This window comes from Copadichromis virginalis, linkage group LG4 (genome assembly GCF_057382275.1).
Source record: "Copadichromis virginalis isolate Kocher_CV1m ecotype Utaka linkage group LG4, C_Virginalis_male_GT1.1, whole genome shotgun sequence".
Classification (NCBI taxonomy): Eukaryota; Metazoa; Chordata; class Actinopteri; order Cichliformes; family Cichlidae; genus Copadichromis; species Copadichromis virginalis.
In genome coordinates this window covers 71,261-94,518 of record NC_140621.1, presented here as the reverse complement: position 1 = coordinate 94,518, position 23,258 = coordinate 71,261, and the positions used below count along the sequence as shown (strand labels likewise).

Genomic DNA, 23,258 nt, shown 5'->3' with positions numbered 1-23,258 from the left:
GCAGGACAAAAGGCAGAACTCACACTTTACTGTACAGACAATACTCTTCCAAGACCTTCAATAATCCTGAAAAGAGTCGTATGAACATGTCCCTCCCACTGAAAACGCTACATGAAGGCAAACAATCACGTTCCTGGGATTTCCTGACCTGGACGATTGAGCTCGTATTCAGACAACCTGTGTCTGTTTCCACTGGGTGAGGGAGTCCAAACCAAGAAGTGGGACGCACAGGTGGAGCCCCAGGTGCACGCAGACTTCCTGTGTCATATGCAAGCTTATTGGCTGCTGACTACATATTAAAATGGGCTCCCTCCAATCAGGTCAGGAGCAACTCAAGAGCTGTGCAGTTATTGAACTAAATGTCAAATCATCCTATTTTCATTTTATATATTTTTAAGTAAAATATACCAAAGCAACACCCAGAAATATGTTGAAATACACAATATGCAGAAACCTGAGGAGAGTATTTTACACAGACACTGACCAAGATCGATAGGACTGCTGATGTCCTGCAGCAGGCTGGCGAGCTGTGTGGCCTCCAGGCTGGAGAATGCTGCCTGGTACTGGGAGATCCACTGGTCCAGTTCAGTCAGTTTGCCCTGAATGGCCTCCTGCACGGTCCGCTGTCGTGACTGCAGCTGGGTATGTTCAGAGTACCTGTGAGTAGGAGGGCTGGGTGAGTAAGAGTTCAGAATGAGGCGATGATGTTTGTGGATACAGTATTTCTGTTATCGTCCTGATCTCATCTATTCCAGCGGTGCTATTAAATTTCCTGCACGTAGCACTCGGCAGGCGTGCGCACAAAGAAGCCATCGCACACGCGGCTGCAGTTTCACATTCTCGCCACCAGCTCTCCGTTTCTCGGACTGAAACCCTGCTCGCACGGATCAGCTGAGTTTGAATGGTCGGAGCAGTGCAGAGGCTCAGCAGTAAATAATCCAGCTGTCAGCATCTCCACTGCTACACAGCAAACTGCTGATAGTTCACTCTGCACACTTTCAAATTGTAAACAAAGTTTCAAATAGTTTTTCTGTTGTTGCCACAGTATGACTGTTTATATAACTATGATCATCTATTCAAAGCGACCAATCGCTTTACGACCCCGTCCTCCTTTGGGCTCCGCCTCCAAACATTCAGCTGATTTGTGTTCACCGAGCTCGTCTGTTACAGATCTGCTTCCTGATACAACCGTCCCGCCTGCACCAGGAGAACACCCCTAAGAGTGGTCTCATTAACATGTGTGGTAACTGTTGAATACTTAACTCGAGTGTGTGTGTCGGCACTGCTGCAAATGAGCGTGCGATCTGAACCATGTATTTATTTTACAGAGTTACATTGTTCTTCATGTTCTGGCTGCTGTAACACATTCGTTTCCTTCCTTCAGGGGTAATAAAGCTTATCTTATGCTATAAGTGTGACCACAATGTTTCCAAGCAACAGCATCACCTAACTTTATCTATCAATGAATAATTTAAAAGCCACATTTCCTTATTTTGTTGTCTGTAGTGACTGTTTAAAAGACGATCAAATATCCAAACATGTTACAAACTTCAATGAATCCACCGGACGCACCTTTCAGTCTTTCAAATGTATATCCTTAAATGCACCTTTTGGCATGCATTTGAAAGAACATGAACAGTGTGCTGTGTCTGACCTTTGCTCCAGGGTGAAGATGTCGTGGTCAGGGTGGTTCTCTGCCCCCTCTAAGAAGGCGCTCTCCTCTTGTAGTTTAGCTTGGCGTTTCTCTCCTTGGCAGAGAAGCTCCTGCAGGACCAAGTACTCTTCTACGGCTTCTTCTACTTGTGGTAGGACCGCTAGCATTTCGTCACGATTCTTAAACCAGTTCACCTGCACGAGGCCCATACAGAACAATAACACATTAAAAATATGAAATGCAGGAAAGGATTCATTCTACAGCCTGCAGGGTTGTTAAAAACAAAGCCAACCCTACTCCTGCCTATTTAGACAATGTGAGCTGTAAGAGCAATAACTGTAGTGTCAGTCAGCTGTGGATTAACCTGGAATGACAGATAAAAGCCACTAAAATTCTCCTTCTTTACACTGTAACGCAGTCCTTATTTAACTTTCTCCCCTATTTATTGTTCTCACTGTCAGACAAAGTGAAGCAACATTGACAACTGCAATTAAAGAAACGGCTGCAACCATGGCAACCTGAGACACCACCACAGAACCGACTGGATTTGCTGACAAGGTGCTGTATGATTATTTGACATCTGTGAACTCACCTTGATCTCAGCCACCCTGGAGGAGAAGAGAGAGCGCGTGATGTCTCTCTCCATGTCCCGCTTGCTCTTTTTGCTGTCAGCCTGTTGGCCTCCCCCTCCGTACACTGCACCAGCAAATCCTACCTCTCCCCCCGCGGTCCAGTCCACCAGAGGGTCGTACACGAAGGCCTCCAGCAGGGTCAGTAAGGTCTCTCTGCCTCGTCGCATTATCTGAACCACCTAGAAACACACATCCCACTTGATTTTTTCCCCCCACGTGTATTTTGACTTCCATCCTGTCACAATAGCCGACAGCTCTAACATCTCCATGTTTCAGTGCATGGGAAATATCCCGAGGTACAAAACGTGCACTGGCTACATCCCTCTAACAAACAGCCTGTAAGCTGCAGCAAACTGTAAAAACAAACTGTCACTCCATCTACTGCTTAATTTTACCTTCATTATTCTAAACTGTGCAAAAAAAGCCACTCGTCTCAATATTTATCAATTACAGCCCAGTGGGAATACTTTCCAATCGTGACCCTCAGGGAAACAATCATCTCAGGCTCATGTGTTCATTTTATAAGCTCCAACATATTGAACACTTTGAACTTGGCTCTCGCTTCATCAGCAGCAAGAGATGAAGATCCTCATTCTAACAGCAGAGGTGGGCGGTGGTATGGTGTACCTGCCACGGGGCACACTGCGACTATGCTACGTGAAATTAGTCCAATCTGTTACAAGGTGTGTGAGAAATGCTACTGATGATAACATAGACGGGTGTGTTTTAGATACCCTTTCACAGATGGGTTGAGTTAACGCCTGTACAAATGGTTTTATATGCAGTGTGATGTGAGAGTAACCTGTTCACAGGACAGCCTGAAGATGCCCTCCACCCCAGTGACTCCCAGAGCCATCTCGATGTTGTGGGTCATCCTGAATGGGACCTTCTCTGGCACTCGCAGGCTTTTCCCTGGCAACACACACACACTTTGATACTGTGCACCCAGGAAAACGAGCAGGTCACCCACTACATGGAAAATCGATACTGTTCCACGCTAGCAGCCAAAAATAACCCCTCAGCTGGGTTTCCTCCAACATCTCAGTGTGTGATAAAGAGCTTTGAGTCTGATCATATTATGGGGGAGGAAAAGAGCTTTATTATATCTGCACAGAACAGGCTGACTAGCTGTGGTGAGCACTGTGTGAGTGGTGTTCACCTCTGTCCCTTTGCTTCTATCACATGCAGCACAATAGTTTTTTACCTTTTAATAAATGTGGTTCTAAACTATTCTCTTTAAAATGAATCGCAGCAACACAGTTAAACGCACCTTTTTCAAAGCATACGTTGTAGTCAATGTGCACCACCTCTCCAGTGGTCATGTCAATCAAAACGTTGTCAAGGTGACGGTCGCCAAGGCCAATAATGTATCCCACCATTGACATGACAGCAGTAGATCGGGCGTAGGACTGCAGACAGAGAAAAGGAAACAAAGAAACATCTGGATTACATTTCTGAGCATCTGTCCTTTTCTGAAACAGGAGACAAGGAAGAAGGTGAGAAACGCTTTGAATGCATCTCCTCGCACCTGAGTGACCCTCCACCACTCGCTCGGCGTGGTGCAAGAACACCAGAGCTCCTTGGACAGAAGGTTGGACGGCGTTGCTTCCATCAACTCTTTCAGAACCTCCTTCATAACGCTGAGAGGCCAGTCTCTCCGTGTCACATCCACACTCAGCCCCACTGCCTTTAGAGCCGGCCCGATGCGACTGTAGTACAGTTCACTGGGGCGGGGCACTGGAGGTATAGGCTGCTGTGGGAAGGAGTCCTGGGCCTGCTCAGAAAACAAAGTCACATCACTAACCAGTAATACGGGCCCGAAACCAGAAAGCGCTCGCCGCCTGACCAGTGTTAAAGCCGTGTGTTACAGTGCAGACAAACCTCTACCTTCTGAGCCTGCTGCACAGCCTCCCTCTGCTGCCAGCGTTTGTAGAGGCCAAAGAGGGGCGTGGCACCGTCCACCCACTGGATCAGCCCTGAACGAGTTCCAAGCGGCGTGACAGAATAGTGTCGGGCATGGAAGTGTGGTTGCTCCTGCTGATTGATCTTGGTGAACATGGTGTTGACAATTGACAAGAACTGCATGATGCGCTCATCCAAATGCAAATCCTCCAGACCTGAGAGAAACTTCAGTCACTATTTCATCACAAAGGAAACTTTGACATTTTTCCCTTTGCTTTCTACGCACAACACACAGCTCACGAGCTCAGAGGGATCATTGGCGGTTCACATAAAAGCTTTTTAATGACGACTCTGTCTTGGTAAAATGACACTGTACAAACGATTTAGTATGAACACCCACAGAAAACGTTTGTGCTACTCTCAACTCACCCCCAGCTTCTGTCAGGTCTGCGTTTCTTTCTCACGTTCTGTATTTCACATGTACGTGCTGACTCGAAAAAACTCAATCGTGGATACAAATCTGGGCGACCCCGAGTTTACACACAGATGATGTACGTTGAATGTGACGCAGGAAACGAGCAACTAGAGAGCCTAACATCGGGTCAGCGGGTCGAATGATGAAACAAACAAAATATATATGAAAATAAAAAGAATTGGATTTCTTACAGACCTTTTTATAATAACAATCACTATAATGCCAAGTATCAAAGGTGCTCTTGGGAGGACCCTGTCTTAAAGTGCTTGGACCCCATTTGTTAAAAATAAAATTAGGCATCTGTCACGCAGGCGTGGGGACCAACTGGCAAATATATAAATCAAAGGCTGCATTACCCAACCTTTGGTTAGCACTTGTTGCTGCTGGTTGTCACTAGTTAAAATTAGCTACACCAAAAACCTTGTGGCTGCCACAGTTACGACTTATTTGCTAACTATCGACTGTTAGCAAAACAAAGTACAATAAAAACTGGAAACAGAACCTTCGCCTTCAAAGTAAAAGCTGCGCCTCACTGCTACAGGAAACACTTTTTGGTTGGAATACCATCGTCACTATTTCGCTATAACGTTGCAGATAAAAGTCTTCCATGCAAATTGTGGGTGACCATGGCAACTGCCACGTTTTGTGGAGTACCACCATCTTTATGACCAGCTTCACCTTACAACTGGCCCCACCTCCAGCAGCCAGCTGGGGAATATTCATTTGTCCTGTTTAGTCACACAGCTTGTATTCAAACTGCGTCAAACACAGGAGATGTTCTCAGAAACTACAGACTCAACGGGTCGATGTGCCTCTCTCATACTTCATGTTCTAATGACTTTACTAACATTACTTTATCTGTTTCAAAGCACTCCTCTGCCCACTGAAAATCAAAAAAAAATGAGAACAACTAAGCTGCAGTGCCTCTTCACCTCACTGTACAATACCTTTTGTGCAATACTTTTGTAAATAGTCAACGGTGCAATAGACTCAATACTTGAAATGTGCAATTCACTTGTATTTTTTAACTTCTGTCGGTGCTGTGCTTTTTTGGAAATCGAATTTCCCAGAGGAACCCACCCGAGGGATTAATAAAGTTCTATCTAATCTAATCTAATCTAAAAGCCAGGCTTCAGTTGTTCACAGAACACAACTGTCAATATTACCAACTGAATGCTAATGCAGTTTTTACGTTTCCTGTTCCCTGCAGCTTTAGAAGACTGCTTCCATCTACGACTGCTGCTGCGACCGAGTTTCCCCACCTTTAAAGAGGTACGGGTAGTTGTGTCCATCTGAGCCCAGGAAGAACAGTTTCTTTGGCTTGGTCTTGGTTGGCAGTATGGTGATGGTGTTCCCTACACTCTGTATGGTCACTGCATCTAATGCCGATGCCTCGCCAGGTAGAGCAATCTCTGTTGTAGTCATGGAAACCAGGCGGGGACTAATCTCGTCCAGATGCAGCAGATAGCTGGTTCTCTTCTGAGCACGCTGTTGCAGGCTCATCATGATCTGTCCAACACAGACAGCACATCAGTCAGGTTTGGAACAGCTACACAATATAAAACTATGGAAATATCAAGGATCCTACATCTGTGGAAGTGATGCATCTCAACATAACAGAATACATACACAGGTACATCTTCACAGGTGCTGGGGAAACAATTCCTGTGTATATTTAACACACACTGCACACAAATACACAGTTTGCTAAGGACAAAATGACACTCGGTGGATCATCAACCGTTTGAGAGCTGGATTTGAAATCACACGTAGTTGAAAGTGAAAACTGAATGTGCAGACTGAGTGGGCTCTCCTTCCAGACCTGAACCAGGACATCAGCGAGCTCGGGGGCAGTGGTGCTTTTTGGCAGAGTCAGACGCACTGATGGCCCAGAGGTTCTCAGTTGGACTCAGACCTGGGGAACATCAACGCCTTCATCTTCCAGGAACGTCACAGACACAATGGCCATGTGAGCTGCACACAGTCCTGGACCAGGAGGAGACCAGGGCCCTCTGCACCAGCACCAGGTTGACAAATGGTAAATGGCCTGTATTTATATAGCGCTTTTACTAGTCCCTAAGGACCCCAAAGCGCTTTACATATCCAGTCATCCACCCATTCACACACACATTCACACACTGGTGATGGAGCTACATTGTAGCCACAGCCACCCTGGGGCGCACTGACTGAAGCGAGGCTGCCGGACACTGGCGCCACCGGCCCCTCTGACCACCACCAGTAGGCAACGGGTGAAGTGCCTTGCCCAAGGACACAACGACCGAGACTGTCCGAGCCGGGGCTCGAACCGGCAACCTTCCGATTACAAGGCGAACTCCTAACTCTTGAGCCACGATCGCCCCAAAGGCAATGAGGAAATGATTTCACTAAGCTGCAAGCAGCATACGCTGTTACCACTCTATCACAGGTGCTCCCGTCCATGAAGGGAACACTGCACCTGTGGTGGGGTCGCAAGTTCTGGTGTTTCTGCTGTGAACAGATTCCACTGAAGGATGTGAGGCCATTCCACCTGATCAGAAACGGTACCTGTAGCCCACTGGTTGGTATGTCATGCTGCAGGGCTCTGGCAGTACTACTCTCAGCCCCCCTCTAACAATGGAGCAAATACCAGGCCCTGGGTTAAAACCTTTTTATTGGCCTGTTTGAGTTTCCTGGTTTAACAGTCCATCTCTTGGCTTCCACAGTCCTGAGACTTGGCTGGGAGACAAAGCAAAGCCTTCTTACGATGACATGCTGGCCCGAACGTGCAGCAGGTGGGACGACACGTCACTATCAGCAGTGACACTAACAACACAAAACCGAGCTAAAGTCAGTGAGCAGGATGAGGTAAGCAACCACCACCACTGCATTTTTAAGGGTCGTCTTGTTGTCGCCTGTTCAGTGAACCTGTTGTCACACGCTGTTCATCAGTTTCTGCTCCCATTGCTATCCCTGCAGCTTACAGAACTTGAATAATTTGAAAATAAAACCATGGTCATCACTAACACAAAGCACATCATACCTGTTTGAAGGGAAGCCAGCTACTGGCTGGATTAGCCGGGTTTACGGGGTTTCTTAGACGCTCCAGGGCAGACGTGATGGCATCACCGTAGGTCTGCTGAAACCAGGATTCATGCGGCGTCTCTGCCGGAGCTGCTGTGATGCTGCACACATGATCCAGGGCAAAAACCACGGGACGCATCAGAGCAGAGTGCTTTTCACGCATTATGGCGATCTTTTCATCCCTGCAGATCAACAAATGGTATTGGGAGATCAGACAAGCCTAGTAAGAACTTTACTTTTCATTGAACACAGAAAAATACAGATCAGCAACTGACTGGTGACTGCCAGCACCAGCCCTCAGCCTCCTGAGACCTCCCACGCTGCTCGCCCAGCGGGGTGACGACAGTACCCCAAATCAGCCTTTTACAGCTGAGGGGTAATAGCTTTTCCACAGGCTGGTTTTCATCATGTCATCGCTGAACTTTTAAACCACCAGTAACAAATGATTAAGGTTCTACAGGTTCCACAACAGATGAGACCGGGAGCATTGAAGCAACTACAGGACATGGACTGTCAATGGAGTCCAGAGTTTTAGCACAAGAGGGTGGAGTTCAGATGTTCTTACCTTTGACGTGGATGACTCAGTTAGGGAAATACGAGAGAAACGTAAAGAAAGTACAGCTTACAACTAACCAGTGCAACCATAACCTGCAAGGTCCAGTAACGACTAGTGCACATCTACAAACCGATGCGGGATGAGCGGACTAGTTGTGCACTGGTGTGTTACATCACCATTCTTAATTCAAGGTGCTGAGGAATTCTAGGAGCGTACCATCTGTGTGATATCAACCAAGGTCTGAAAGATCGTGTTTTGGACCTGAAATGCTTCCTAAAACAGATGAAAGTCAGAAGGTTCCAGAATCTGTTTTGGGTCACGAGGAGTCAGGAAGGACGTCTAAGTGGTGTATGGTAGCAGCATTGTTCTAATCTGAACATTCAAAGTGCTTTTTACTACAAGCACACACTGACACTGAGGTGGACAGACTGGGCACCAACCTTCCAACTGGTAGAAAACCCCTCCTGAGCCACAGCCATTTGGTATTAGTGGGTCTATTTCTGGTCACTCAAGAAAGCACTTTCCATAGTGAGACCTTTGCTTATTGTTGGCTCCATGGCACCAAATGAACTGTGGGCCAGCAGCGGTTAGCTTTGATTTGAGATGTTTTTTCAAACAACGATGTACACAGAAAAAAGCAGACCCTATCCTGAGGCTAAGGTCAAAGCAAGTCTCACCTGCGCAGTGTGTTATTGTTCTGCACTCTCTTGACCTCATCCTCCAGCTGCTGGATCTTGCGTAGGACGTGCATGTGCTGCTGTTGTAACACACCTAGCCACAGTTCATCCCACAGCAACGTGACTCTGCGCAGCTCACCCACCAGCTGCTGGACCTGGTCGGCACACACAAGTCAATCATTTGAGAAAATCACATTTCTTTTAACTGAACTTTAGCTGTAGTTGATTCAAGTAGAAACAGTATAGCCCCCCCCCATACAAAACGTGTAACCGCGGTCAGCCTTCTACCTGCAGCACCATGCTAGGGTTGGCTAAAGACAGCTTCTCCACAATCTTGCTGTAACAGTCCTGCATCATGGCTTGGTCTTGACTTGAACAGGTCGCCAGCTCTTCTGATGATCTGCCTTGTTCATCACTCCCAAGCTGCTCCTCTTCATCCACACCTAGGTCCTCTCCTTGTATGCTCCCCAAGAAGGTAGGCAGAGCTGACGGCAGTTTGCTCCCTGTTTGCAAAATTAACCAATCGAGAGGAGAAGTCAGAAAAACGAGCACAGGGTGTCTGATGTCAGAGACTCCCTTTCAAACCATGCAGACTTGTTTCAGAATATTAAGTGTAACCTGCCAGATCACATTTATACCACCAAAATAAAACAAATGCATCTGGAGTAACAATACATTTACTGCATTAACTGCTAAGGATTTTTTATACAGTCTCCTATTTTGCTGACTTTATGTATTAGTCATTTCTTGCACATATGACTAATACCGAGTGAACAAGCAAAGTGAAATATTTGAGATATTAATGTAGAACTCTTTAAACAGCTGGAGAGAACATGGCTGCAACAAGAAAGAAAAGAAAAGTAAGCCTACCTGCATTCTGAGCTTCCCCTCCCAGGGAGAGTGAGCCTACAATGGCAGGGTAGAGGATGAGGTGTGGGGAGTCCTGGGCCACACGGCACAGCAGGCTGCATATGCTTTGTCGGATGTACGCCTCCGGATGGTTGAGACGCGAAAAAAGCTGTGGGATGATACCTAAAGACAACACGAAGAATCAGTACATGAAAAGCAACAAGTACATACTTTATGACTAGCTAAATGCTAAATGTTGAAAGTGTGGTCTTTTGGTACCCTTGGCTGACCGACATAAACAAGAGTTTACAGCAGGAGTCTCCAACTCCAGTCCTCGAGAGCTACTGTCCTGCAGCTTTTAGATGGATCCCTACTCCAACAGCTAAATCAGATGGTTGGATCTCCTCTTCAGCAGCCATCAAGTTTGGCAAACACCTGATAACAAGCCATTCATTTGATTCAGGCGTGTCAGAACAAGGATGCTTCTAAAAGCTGCAGCACGGTAGCTCTCGAGGACTGGGGCTGGACACCGCTGATTTACAGCACGGACCAAACATTCCCATGTCTGCTCTAGAGTTCGGAGCTTGACCACAGAGATATTCTCATGTCCTTATTACTCGCAGAGTAACCCTAACCTATCACTGTGGCTGTTTTTATTCATTACATTATGTAAACCAGGCATCACTGGACAGAACATCAGTAACCTTTCAGCAGTCACTTGGTACCCTGGAGCCAACAGAGCACAGACTGCCCCCTGACCACATGAACAGCACACATTTCCACTAACTTAATTTCTCTTCTTCCCCCAGTGAACTCTGTGGATCAGACACCCTGTGCTTGTTTGCCAGTTCTGGCCGGGTTGGGAGACACGGTCAGAGACTTCAGGGCAAGAGACAGACCCCTGAGGGCATCAGGCTCTGAGGACCAGTGGCCTTCACATCATGATGAAGGTGTTTGTTACAAACGGACAAGACTGTTTGTCCACTGTGTTTGTTTTCATCTTCACATGCTCTTCTTTTCCATCTCATCTGCCCCTCACTGCCATCAATTTCCATCAGGGAATCGAGAGGTTTTCACTCCAGTGTTGGGAGCTCTTAATGTATGTAAGCTTCAACTATGAGTGAAAAACCCATCTATTATATCACACACACACACACACACACACACACACAGTAAACCTGCATTAGGACATACCCCTCCAGGGTGCCGTAGGAGTCGAAGCTAAGCCTAGCTCAAGCCCCTCTCTCAGTTCACCGGCATGCTTCACCAGAAGACGCAGGAGACGCAGCGTTGCCATGACAATTACGTCATCATTGCTCTGCTTGCTGCTGTGATATGAAAGCAGCACTTTGGGGTCATCTTCATCTACAGGGACCTAAAACCAAACACACAGAGTGAGGGAGTGAACCAAGCGCTGCACTTACATCTATGTCATGATCTTCACATGGCAGTCACTGTTTCACAGTCATCAGCTTTAGGAACTCAGCCTCACGTGTCCAGCATTGAGCTTGAGGAAGGTGAAATAGGCCTGGCAGGAGATGCGGTAGAGACCAAAGATACGGTCCACGACCAGTCTCCAAACTCGGATCAGACCATCTGTAACCTGCTGGCTGGCCTCCCCCAGCCAAGGGCACGAACTGGTGAGCTGCCGCCAAATCACGTCCACCATGTCATCCTCATCATCTTCCTGCTGCAGAGCCATTTCCTCATCCTGACATAAAGCAGAACATCAGGGTTGACACAGGCTGCAGAAAAGAATCCAAGAATATACAAACAATGACTGTTGAAAACACCAAGCGTGCACTGAATACAAGCTCGAACACAACAAAGCATGTGAGAAGAGTCCGGACAGAGGTCAGAAACATCAAAACACAGCAGTACAAGCCACAATGTGTAAGACGTCCCTGTTCAAGTACGTATACCTGTGCATGAGATCAGATCACTACATATGCCAGCAGCAGCCTACAGGAGCTGATGGCACCTCTGACAGACATGTACTGACCAAGCCTGTTACTGAAGTGTACTACGCAACTGCCATCGCCTCTTCAAGCAGTGAACACAGCTGCAGAAACTGACGCAAGGTCCACACGCCTCAGGCAGCAGCTGGTGTCCTCGCAGCGCTACTACGCCCAGTGTACTACGCAACTGCCATCGCCTCTTCAAGCAGCGAGCACAACTGCAGAAACTGACGCAATCGTCTTTTTTAAATAAACAGGTAAATGTGTCAAACACCATTACGGCCGTGGTCACAAGTCAGTATTTTAAAAACACAGATGCTGAGGTAGATGAAAGGGAAGCTGGCACATTGGAGACGGAGGCAAAGGTGGAGAGAAAACCCGAGCACAGGTCCACACGCCTCAGGCAGCAGCTGGTGTCCTCGCAGCGCTACTACGCCCAGTGTACTATATGTACGTGCTATCAGCTGTTCAGGACTTTACCTGGATACCAGTAGGTCGACACATGGCCTGTCCCAGAATACTGAAGATCATGTCCTTGTCTTCTTCACTTGTTGTTGCTGGCAGCAGCTCCTCTATCTCCTTCTTTTCCCCAGGAAGAAGAGGCAGTCCCTCCCCTTGGCTGAAGAGGAGAAGCTCCATTAAAAGTAATGTTTCCACTGTGTTGTTGGGCCACCGAAGACATTACGCAGACCAGTAGAGCATACACAACAGTCTGTGTGTGTGTGTGTGTGTGTGTGTGTGTCCGTCCACTAACCTGGCATTATCGACTACCTTCCTGCCCCAGCGGTAAGCCCAGCTGGCCAGGGCTGCCCAGGACTTTGCCACATCTGGAGCCAGACTGGTGGACAACTGATACAGCTGACCCAACACGAAGTCTGGCTCTCCAACACCCACATTGACTGTACAGGGAAGAACATTAACATCAAACACTTTAGAGGGTTGTGGATATTTCAGTATTCATCTGCAGGTACATGGTGTCTCATCATTTTGAGTAATTTGTCCTCCTGAGCCTGGGAAGCATGTTTAACTTCTAGTTATCTGGGATTAGTTGGACTGGAGAAAGAAAGTGTAACAAAACGATTCAGTGTTTTTTAGTTTAAAGATCTTAAGTGTTCATCATGTGCAGAAAAGCCAACACGTACTGCCGACATAAGAGGACAGAGTGTCAGGTTAATATGGACGTACACCTGTCAAAAGTTCAGACACACCGTCTCATTTAATGGTTTTTGTTATTTTCATGAGTAAGTAACATTTATTTCTATAGAACTTTTTAAAACAGGAAGTTGCTTCAAAGTGCTTCACATGGGAATAGAAAACATAAGACATTGTAGATTCTCACTGAAGCCATCAAAACTATGAATGAACACGTGGAAATATGTAGTGAACAAAAACGTGGGAAATAACTCCAAACATGTTTGATATTTCAGATTCTTTGCTTTGCTCTCTCGGCGTCTCCATGAGCTTCATGAGGTCGTCTCCTGAAATGGTTTCCAACAGTCTGGAAGGAGTTCAGAGATGCTGAGCACTTGTTGGTCCTTTGCCTTCACTCTGCGCTCCATCTCATCCCAAACCATCTCCACTGAGGTCAGGTGACTGTGGAGGCCAGGCTGTCTGGTCAGCACTGCATCACTCTCCTTGGTCAGATAGCCCTGACACAGCCCGGAGGTGTGTTTGGGGTCATCGTCCTGTTGGAATTTAAACGATGGGATGGTGTGTGTCTGCAGGATGGTAGCCATGCTGGTTCAGTTTGCCTTCAATTTTGAATGAATCCCCAACAGTGTCACCACCACTGAACCCTGACAGGCACAGCTGTGAGCTGAAACCATGTCAGGTGACTACATCATGAAGCTCACTGAGAGCAGGGTTTGCAGCTCTGCCAACAAAGCAAACAGTGGCTACTAAAATATATTTATTAAGTTTTTCTTTGTCACATAACTCCATATATGCTGCTTCATATATTTGATGTCTTCAGTGTAGAAAGTCGTAACAATAAAGAAAAACCATTAAATGAGGAGGCGTGTCCACACTTGAGTGGTAGTATAGTAGACTGGGAAATTAAAGTGGTACATCCCAACTCTGCATTATTGAGAAGTCATTGATTTAGAGTTAAGAGGGGGACAATCAACATTACTGCAGCCCAGAGAAGTCCTGTGTGAATACATCAGGTTCCAATGGTACCTGAAATCTCAGCAGTGACTGATGGGATGGCCTGATCCTCCAGGGGCAGCTCCAGCAGAGCAGCAATGTTCCTGCTCAGAGCCGACATGCTGCCCAGAGCGCTGCATGCGTTCACTGCTGCAGATTTCTTTACCACCTACAAAAACATTAACAGCCTGAAAGCATGCATTTTAAAGATATATCCAAACAATCACATCTGCTATATTAGACATATTTTATTCTTTTCTAAAATGTGTCAAAGATGCTTCAAGAAGTCCTTTACCCTATTTTTTATGTTTTGGTTAAATATCTTTAACAGGACAATAAAGAAGGGGGGTCAGCACATGCCTCCATGGTGGATTACAACCTGGGCTTTTCACTTTCCTTATGGTATATGCAGCACCTGTCCACCCCAGCAACATAATCCGATCGCCTGCACCAACACTGAACACAATCTTCAGAATGCTGGAGATGAGTGCACTTTGTGGGCTGAATAAAGTGATCAGGGAAGCTGGCTCTGCAGCAACCTGGACACGTCAGAAGCTTCTGGTGGAGAAGACAATCAGCACCACCACAAGCTGTGTGTCTGCATATCTGGCTGTTTAACACAGACCTGGGTCAGCTTTCACTTACTTAGAGTTGAGTAACAGAGGAAATGTTGCTTCTCTTAACCAGGACAAATATCAGCTGAGCCAAAGCAGGTTAGAGGGTTAGGTCCCATCATTGGTCCGATTCTTACATTTAATGTTCTTGTGTTCTATTAACTTCACTGTACTGCTTTCACGTTAGGCACAGCTCTTTGCATACGTGATTATCATTACCAAATATTCCAAAAAGCAGTAAACCTGTTTGAGCTGAGGCGTCATGTCCTTCCAGTCGGCCAGCAACCATTTGCAGAGTGTCAGCAGCGAGCGGCAGGCGGCGCCTTCATTCTTCCCCAAATGGCAATAAGACAGAGCGGCTTTGCTCAGCATCTCCATGGCTGTCAGTGACTGACCTGCTGAGAAACAACCACTTAGAAAACAGAGCCTCAGGACCCTCATCAATGCTCTGCACATACACCTGGGTTTTTGTAAAATAGGGTTGGATTAGGATCTCTGGTTTCAGTGGCATTACTGCTAAACAGCTCGACAGGGACTTGAAGGGAGAAACTTCCATATTTGTTTTATAAGATGTCAAACTGTGTGTGCTTTTTAAATTATTCTGCTAAGTGGACTCACAGCATCTGTCGTAACTACAGTGCCACTGTCTGTTTTTCTGATGTATTGATAACTAATTAATGATTTATTATTTTTAATTATTCATCATTTACCATCATTATCATTATTATTGCTTCCAGCTGCTGGCAGCAAGGACAGAGGAAGCCTGGCAGACCCCAGGTCAGGTCTGCCAGGCTTTCTTCAGCAAAGAGAACCAGCTGATGACTGACTCAGAGCGCACACACGAGCAAACTCATCTCTGTAAAATTCAACTGGAGGAAAGGCGTTTAATATAAATGCTATTCAAAGTAGCTGTGCATAATTTTACATTCATGAGAAGGTTATGAGTAATTTCTTCTCTCTAACTGAGAGCAGCAAACTCTTTTTCCAGGCTACATGATGGTCTTCTAAATTAGTGAGACTCAATTTTCTATCCAGCTTCCAAGTTATCTGCTTTTTAAGGCGTGCATCTGAGAATTATACCACGGAGGCAAGCACTTTTTCAGAGGAGCTACAGGGTCCAGAGCCGTACACAGTGAAGATGGAAGGGAAGTTAGAAAACTATCCTTGATGCAAAAAGACTTTAGGTTGAGATGCACACCCGTGTGGAGCATGCATAGGTTCATCGCATGCTCAGGCTGCCTTGAGATCCACTCATGATCGTATCCACTGCGTGGCTTGTCCACACAAACTGCTCCACAGTCGGGTAGCTCACCAGGCTAACCTGTCAGGTGGCTGCTGCAGAGCAAGGCGAAATGGAGATACCTGAGGATCTGGCTGCAACACCAGGCGTGAGCTGGGCAGATGAGACCCACAGACCATCACTACCACTTTCCTGTTGCTGGAGCCACATGGAGGATGTGAGGGTTTCTCCCCTGCTGGAGTTCATATGGGAGGAGATGCTACAAGAACAGGGAGGAGGTTTTAACGAGAATGAAGAGGAGTCGGCCGACTCACAGTTCCTGCTGCCTGACAACAAGGAGGTGGACTCCAACTCCCTGGCTAGCATCAGCTGGGCTGCAAAGCACTCAGCTACCAGCTAGGTTGATAAACCTGCAATGGCGTCTCCCCTGGATTTCAACATGCAAGATATGTGTAAGCACGCAGCTTACATATACAAAAATCAGTCCATCTATCATTTACCCAAAGTCGTCTTCATCTTCATAGCCCCGTCCCTCCCCTGGAAGGAAGGCCGCTTCCTTACTGATAAGTGCTACAAAGCAGCTGCTCTGTCAACGAGAGCCCACAGTACCTCCTCTGTGCTAATGGCTCAGAGGACATGACAGCTAAACCAGACACCAGTGTGTGGGAAGAACTCTGCATCTTCACTGACCACGTCCTCCACGTCCTCTGCCTCCACAAATTAGTGGCTACTGGGAGAGCCACAGGCCTGGTGATTCTCCAGGAGCAGGCACGCTGGCTCAGGCTCACCAACCTCACAACTAAGGAAAAAGAGGAACTCCTTGTCAAGGAGTTCCTTGTTGACAAGATCAATGTCTCCGGTGCAGTCGTCAGAAGAACAGATAAAGAGATGGAGATGAGATGTGAGGAGAAAAGAGAGATGCTGGCTTTGAAACTGTGGCACCGTTTCAGGATCCCTAAAGTAGATAAGGTGCAGGGGCTCTCAAGAATCCACGGGCTGGGAAGCAGTCTTTGGGTGGATGTTACCATAGCCACCCGAGGGAAACCGATGCAAAGTTTTCCGTGTTGTTTTACAAGCACTTCTTCATGCACTCTGTATTAAAACTGTGCCGTTACGTGCATCCAGGCAGTTTGCCCACAGCGCTGTCACATTTTGTAAAACACATGAAAACATTAAACACGCTGAAAAACAGAGCAATGCTGTCGGCTATTACACAGCCCGCAGAGTCGCGTTTCCATGGCTGTGACCATGCAGACACCTCGCTCACTTCTCATGGAGGTAACGGGCCACCGGGACAGCATGTCTTACACACTTGACCACAAGAGGGCACCAACATGCTATCTGTGGCAAAGTGGTCAGAGGAAATACAAATGCCTGTTTGGTCAAGCGTGTAGGAGAGAAGCTCTCAAGAGCATCAGTCGTGCATTCAGTTCTCCCAGAACATACGAAGATCAATGTGCGGCTTAATCCCCGCATAGAACCGGCGCCTTTTAGCCGCCGTCTTTCGTCTCAGAGGAACAACAGCAGCTGGATACCTTGTGTCCAGTCTGTGCATTTATATGGACAGGACCTGGAGTTTTAGGTTGTCTGAGTAACCCTCTATAAATAAAGTGAGGGTATACTACACATCAGTGAATGATCACTGAATAATTCTTGAAAAATGAAATTTGTCATAAACTGCTGCAGAAACAGTTTTTACTAAATGAAAAGTGATGCAGACACAGAGTCAGCTGCCATCCTGATATCACAGCTCAGCAAACTGTCTCTAATGTGCGCTCCACATTTCTACCTTCACCTCAGAGTGAACACGCAGACGACCGAACGAAATCAGCTGTTCAGGAACCAAAACCTCAGTTTATGTTTAAGCACAAAGTTAGGCCAAGGTGCTGCTTGGACCCAGATCTCCCAGCTGTTTGCCCTTTCTAAATAATCACCTCACTGATTACAGTCAGGATTTTTCATCATATTACATTGATTTTAATTGTTTTGTTGGGTCTTCCTGGGTTTGGAGAGTGTGTGTGTGTGTGTGTGTGTTCGAGGTGAACAGGTCCTTTTTTCCCATCCAATGGAGTGTAAGGTAGAGTAATGAAGATGTTCCCTCACCTGCAGTTCTTAGGACTTTGGCTTTTTCTATCTCCACCTCTGGTCCCCATTTCTCCCCCAGGGTGCCTTCAAGATTAAGACGCCTGAAGGCCTTGCACAGGTGCTCTTCCTGCTCTTCTTCTTGTGTTTGTGTGTCACTGAACTGTCTGAGCAGGCGAGATGCCAGTGTAATGTTGCCTTTTTTACGGGCAAATTTGACAGCAGTCAGACAAAGCTCCATTAGGTGGCTATCGGTGGAGGAAGAGTAACCTAAGCAAGAATGAGGAGAAATGTTAGAGGTTTACATGGACAAATACATCCAGCATGTTTCCACGGCCCTTTGTCTATGCAGCACAGTGATCACGTTCAGCCCAGCAAAAAGTACGTCTGCAGCACAAAGCTGGATTTGGGACTTTGTAAAGTAAGGTCAGGTCCAACCAACTTCTTCTCCAATCCAAGCTCAGGCTATTTTGGGGACGAGCTGAGGTACCAGCTGGACAGCCTGACCGATCATCCAACCACTGTACCGCCTGGGTTAACCCTCAGAGATACAAAGTGGCTTCATTTCTTTCTTGGAAGAATTGCTCTGACAATTTATGAAGCACGCATAAATTGTTTTTTTCTTCTTCGATGCTGCTGAAACAAAACTGAGGTGTGATTAATTCTCTCAGAAACAACAGGACTCAATGGTTACCCTTAAGTTTGTGGAGGAGTTGTCTCTGAAATGTGCTGTATCTGAGGGCATGAAGGAACAGCTGGGCATCCTGCTGCTTACAAGAGTTGAGAGCCTCACTGCACAGAGGAATCACGCAGTCCTGTGAAGAACAAAGGGTGAAGATAAGCTACGTTTCTTTAAACTGGACAATTACAGTTCAAGCTGGTGCTCATTGCAGCTGCTTCGTCTGAAGTTAAAGCTAGAAACCTAGAAAGTGTGTGTGTGTGTGTGTGTGCGCGCGCCAAACTGACACTAAACAACTGTAAAGTCGTTTTTGATGCAAATGAAATGAGTTTATTTATGAACCTCTTGTCCAGTGAGAGCATTCTCCAGGGTGGCAGTAGAGTGGAGCTGCAGGGTGGGAAATGTGGGCAGGGTCTCAGAGAGGGTGAGGGTCGACAGGCGAAGGGGACCCAAGCAGATCCGTCCGGTCTGTTTCAAGCAACGCACCAACGTACTGCAACATCACATCACACGATTTGTTACCAGTCTGAAAATGGCACCGTGCTAAAAATAAGTAACACATTTTAAACATTAACATTTGGAAAGAAAACAGACAAGAGACCGTTTTCTGCAACGACTCCAGAATTAACCGACTTTTTCCTCCTTTTTGGCCCTGGAATGGAGGCTGTCGTTCAGTCTCACTTTACAGAATCAGGAAATGGACTGAACATACCAAGGATAGATGAGATTTACACTCTTAACCCCATTTCAGCCTAAAGAGTTCTTTCACACGAGCACAGAGGACAGTCTGTTGCTGTCAGTCTCTCCCTCCTACCTTGGACGTGCTGCTAAACATGCTCTCTTTTATCTAGAGGTTTAAAACGTCTCAGTTTTCACTGTCATGCAAAAGAATTAACAGAAGTTGGCATCAGAGCAATGACAAAGTAGCAGCACGAAAAAGATCTCTGAAGGAACCACATCCAGTTTATTCCAGCAACACCTGCCTTACCTATATACACATCAGTGTTTGCCAAGCCTGGTTGTTCCTATATGACCTTATTCTTTCAGTCTGGAGTGTAAACCTACTGCTGCTGCTGACGAAAGAACCTAATTAATAACAACAATCATATACAACACACTAAAAATGTATATTAAGCAACAAAAGCAATGTTCAGTAAACCGTATGCGCTCAATGCTGGGAACACGCGTGTTGGCCTAGATGAAAGAAGTGTGCACTATAGCGCAGAGTCGTTACACCTTGGAGGCAGGGCTGGACAGGGAGCACGAGTGAGACCACACAGTCTCCAGGAGAAGGGCTGGACTTTGGTTCCCTGCTGCTTCAGGTCAGGGAAAGGTCCCTGACCACCTGACTGCAAGTATGCAGCGAATGACAGTTTTCCTAGAACTGATTCCATTGTTCTACTGGGAAACTTGACGAAACTACAAGACCTAGATTGGCGTTGCATTGACGGATTTGCTATGACACTCAGGCAAAGAGAGGAGCTGAGCTGTTAACTGATCACGCCCTGCTGATGAGTTAGATCAGCTGCTGTGAGAGGAAACTGGACAGGCCCGGTGCGCCTAAATGGGACCCTCCAGAACAGAGACAACAGATCTGTGACAGAGGGTCGGTGCCCTGTCTGACAGACGGCCCAGTCCACAGCATCTTCCTTCCCAACCTTGGGTGTGGAAGAAGTTCAGTTCAAGACTTTTGGTCGGACTCTAAGCAATTCTGGCAAATTGTCAGGTGACTAAAAGCAATGCTCTACTCGCACAGTGTAAATATAGTGTGGATGGGGTGATGCTGCCTTTAACTCATTCACTGCCAGCCATTGGCAGTGAATGAGTTAAACCCATTGACTCATTCACTGCCATTGACGGCTATAGACGTCAATGGCAGTGAATGAGTTAACTGGAGGCAGTGGAGGGAATAGTTGGAGCAGAGTCTGTGGATGAGGGCGGCTACTTGCTGATCATTAGGGGCGAGGTCATTGAGGCAGTCAAACTACTAGCTTGTAGGTAGTTGGGCTGTTGGGGGTGGATGAGTTCTTCATGGTCCTGGATGCTGTAGGGCTGCCTTGGTTGACACGCCTCTGCAACGCCGTGGAGATTCGGTTGTCTGCCATAGGATCGACTTGTTCCCAGTGGGTGCTACGGCTGCCCTCTGTCACGGATTCAGTTAATGATGAACGTTATTAAAGGGATCCAGCAGATCAGAGCACAAAGTCTCTCTTCATACAGATGACAAGTTGTTTATATCAGACCCTCGTTTGTTGTTGTTACTTTAAAGATTTGGAGAAATATCTGGTTATGAAGTTAATATTCAAAATAATGAGTTAAGGCCCCGCCCTTCTGCATGCGAGGGACAAATTGGATCCAACTCTTTCAAGATTAGCCACAGAAAATCCAAGTGTTTAGGTCTATGAGTACCACGTGATGTTAAGGATCTTTACAAGTCCAATGAGCCACCTCTGCTATCATCAGTGGTTCTTCTAAAGAACGAGCCTCTTACTTTAGGAGGAACAAACAACTCTATCAACATGTGTTCGCATCCTAGATTTCTTTAAGTGTCCCCATTTTTTAACAAAACCTTTCTTGTCCAGTCGTAACAGCCAGAAATCAACATTCATATGGAATAAAAAGCTGCCAAAGATACGTAAAAACGCACGTCACTTCCAAAATTCATATTATATATATTATTGGGTAGTAAATGTTAGAGTATTAATATTATTGTACTGGTGAAGAGGGATACCATCAGCCCCAGTTGGTAGTCACTGGAAGGAGCTTGAGTTGTGCGCACCTCCCCTGTAGCCTCACGAGGTTCCAAACATCCAGTCTCAGACCGTATACTCAACCCAGGTGTAATTCATACAGTTAAAACTTGGAATCAGTTTAGAAGAGCCTTTAATCTTACTGGGTTGTGGTTATCTGCACCAATAACAAAAAGAAAACGTTCTAACGTTTGATGTCTGGCTGCAATCTGGGAGTCGATCACTGCACTTCTTGTATATAGAAAACAATGTATGCCTGCACACAGTGCACTGATAACATCCCAGAAACAGTGTCACACTTGTGTCCCTTTATAATAATATTTGGGTTTGTATTTATATCTCAATAATCATCTCTTTACATCTCTGTTTCTACGCTTTGTCTTACATGGCTGCTCGGTTTTCTGTTGTGTGTATGCTGCTACAGCCGTCAGAAAAGGCTTGAAACGCCCCGACTTTATCACAAAAATACTTTCTGAGCAAACTGAACAATAGAAAGCTAAAATGTGGCAGTTCTCCTATTAAGAAGGGTTTCATTACCCTAATGGGGTTTTTCCCCCTTGAAATCAGAGCTGGTACGGCATTTGACAATGATTGACCCATAAAAAATGAACTCACTCTGAGTTTGGTGCTGCTCTCTGATCCTGCTGCTCGCTGACTTTGGTCATTGCACTTACAGCGCTGCGAAGGAGCTGCACCTCGATAGCTCTCTGCAGCTCAGTTGGATCTGGACTCATTGAGGGCAGGAGCCTTTTCAGATCTAAATTTGAGCACAAAGAGTGTTAGAAATACTAGCAGCCACCAGTAGATGGGTCCCATGGTATAAATCTGACTTTCAGAAAAGCTGACCTTGAGGTCAAGGTCACTGAGATTCAAAATGTTCCAAGCCTTTTAGCAGATACCTGTGGTCTTACTTTGAAAATCCTACATTACATTCTGGGAAAAAATACCAGTTTTACTGCAAATGCACAACTCAGTCACAATCCAGACGTCTGTTAAGACTCGGGGCAGTAAGAACACTTACCCAGTTTGTCCTTACTGCCAGAAAGAGCGGTGTAATCCTCTCCAGGCAGCAGCTCCAGTTGAACCCCACATTCTGCTAGATCGCCCTCCTCAAAGTGACTCAAAGCATGGATGTAATTGAAATCTGTCTTCAGGTTGATGCTGACTGGATTGGTCGAGTTCTGTTTGAGGGTGCTGACAGTGGCCTGCCACTCCTTAACAGAAGCCCAGTCACAAAGTGCCACATAACACTGACAGGCTTTGTTGGCCAGAAAGTTCAGCACCTCTGGAGAGCACTCACTCGACTTCAGTAACACCGTCTTCCTGCTGTCACCTGTTGAAAATGACACCAAGCATCATAGCATCAGTGAAACTTAAAGGAAAGATGAAAAAACAAAGAAAGCATCAGAAAACACACGTTTCTAAGAGTCGGGTGATGCACAGCCTACCTGCAGTGGCTGTGTGCCTCACAGCTGTGCTACAGGAACAGTTAGAAAGCTAGCTGAACAAATAAACATGCTGCGATCTAAGGGGATGTTTGCTAGTTACCATTGCTACAGTGTTTTGGACTGCTTGTGTTGCTGGACAGTTTGAGCATGAAGGAGTCAGAGCCTTTGATGCTGCAGTCCATCCCTGTAACTGCAGACAGTTGGTCTTGATACTCCTGGGCTGCTTTCTCAAACCTGCACATACAAACATATGCACAGTTGATTACAGCAATGAAACTACATGAATCTATTACAAATGAGTATCTCAGTGAACCATGAGGATAATCGGTTAGTGTGCCAGTCCTTACCGTCCCTCAGCCTGCAGCGCAACCGATGACAACCAGCCCATACTCTTGCCTGAAGTTGAGGCACTCCAACTTGCCAAGCCCTGGATGGCCTCGGGACAATGCAACTCCAACAGAGCCTCCACAAGCAACACCACGGGCACCTCCAGCTCTGGACCCTTTAAAGTCCACAGATCCACAGTTCACCCAGACA

General features: G+C 46.4%; 1 protein-coding gene across 4 annotated transcripts in view; it reads right to left on the bottom strand.

Moving 5' to 3' along the window:
• The window catches only part of smg1 (SMG1 nonsense mediated mRNA decay associated PI3K related kinase), a 57,861-nt gene that overhangs the window by 10,569 nt on the left and 24,034 nt on the right, over nt 1-23,258 (bottom strand). Inside the window, exons 23-47 of one of the 4 annotated variants that reach the window (XM_085452986.1) lie at nt 23,069-23,223; nt 22,822-22,955; nt 22,295-22,606; nt 21,889-22,030; nt 18,866-19,016; nt 18,539-18,659; nt 17,866-18,114; nt 14,766-14,920; nt 13,942-14,077; nt 12,518-12,662; nt 12,244-12,382; nt 11,298-11,516; nt 11,000-11,180; nt 9,827-9,988; nt 9,245-9,459; nt 8,957-9,111; nt 7,683-7,905; nt 5,926-6,172; nt 4,168-4,403; nt 3,815-4,060; nt 3,557-3,695; nt 3,089-3,198; nt 2,247-2,465; nt 1,655-1,848; nt 485-657 (exon numbers count right to left, since the gene is read on the bottom strand). In XM_085452986.1, coding sequence (XP_085309112.1) covers nt 485-657; nt 1,655-1,848; nt 2,247-2,465; nt 3,089-3,198; nt 3,557-3,695; nt 3,815-4,060; nt 4,168-4,403; nt 5,926-6,172; nt 7,683-7,905; nt 8,957-9,111; nt 9,245-9,459; nt 9,827-9,988; nt 11,000-11,180; nt 11,298-11,516; nt 12,244-12,382; nt 12,518-12,662; nt 13,942-14,077; nt 14,766-14,920; nt 17,866-18,114; nt 18,539-18,659; nt 18,866-19,016; nt 21,889-22,030; nt 22,295-22,606; nt 22,822-22,955; nt 23,069-23,223 — 4,558 coding nt within the window. The remainder of the gene's footprint in view (nt 1-484; nt 658-1,654; nt 1,849-2,246; nt 2,466-3,088; nt 3,199-3,556; nt 3,696-3,814; nt 4,061-4,167; nt 4,404-5,925; nt 6,173-7,682; nt 7,906-8,956; nt 9,112-9,244; nt 9,460-9,826; nt 9,989-10,999; nt 11,181-11,297; nt 11,517-12,243; nt 12,383-12,517; nt 12,663-13,941; nt 14,078-14,765; nt 14,921-17,865; nt 18,115-18,538; nt 18,660-18,865; nt 19,017-21,888; nt 22,031-22,294; nt 22,607-22,821; nt 22,956-23,068; nt 23,224-23,258) is intronic. The other 3 variants (XM_085452988.1, XM_085452987.1, XM_085452989.1) reach the window with 3 other exon arrangements.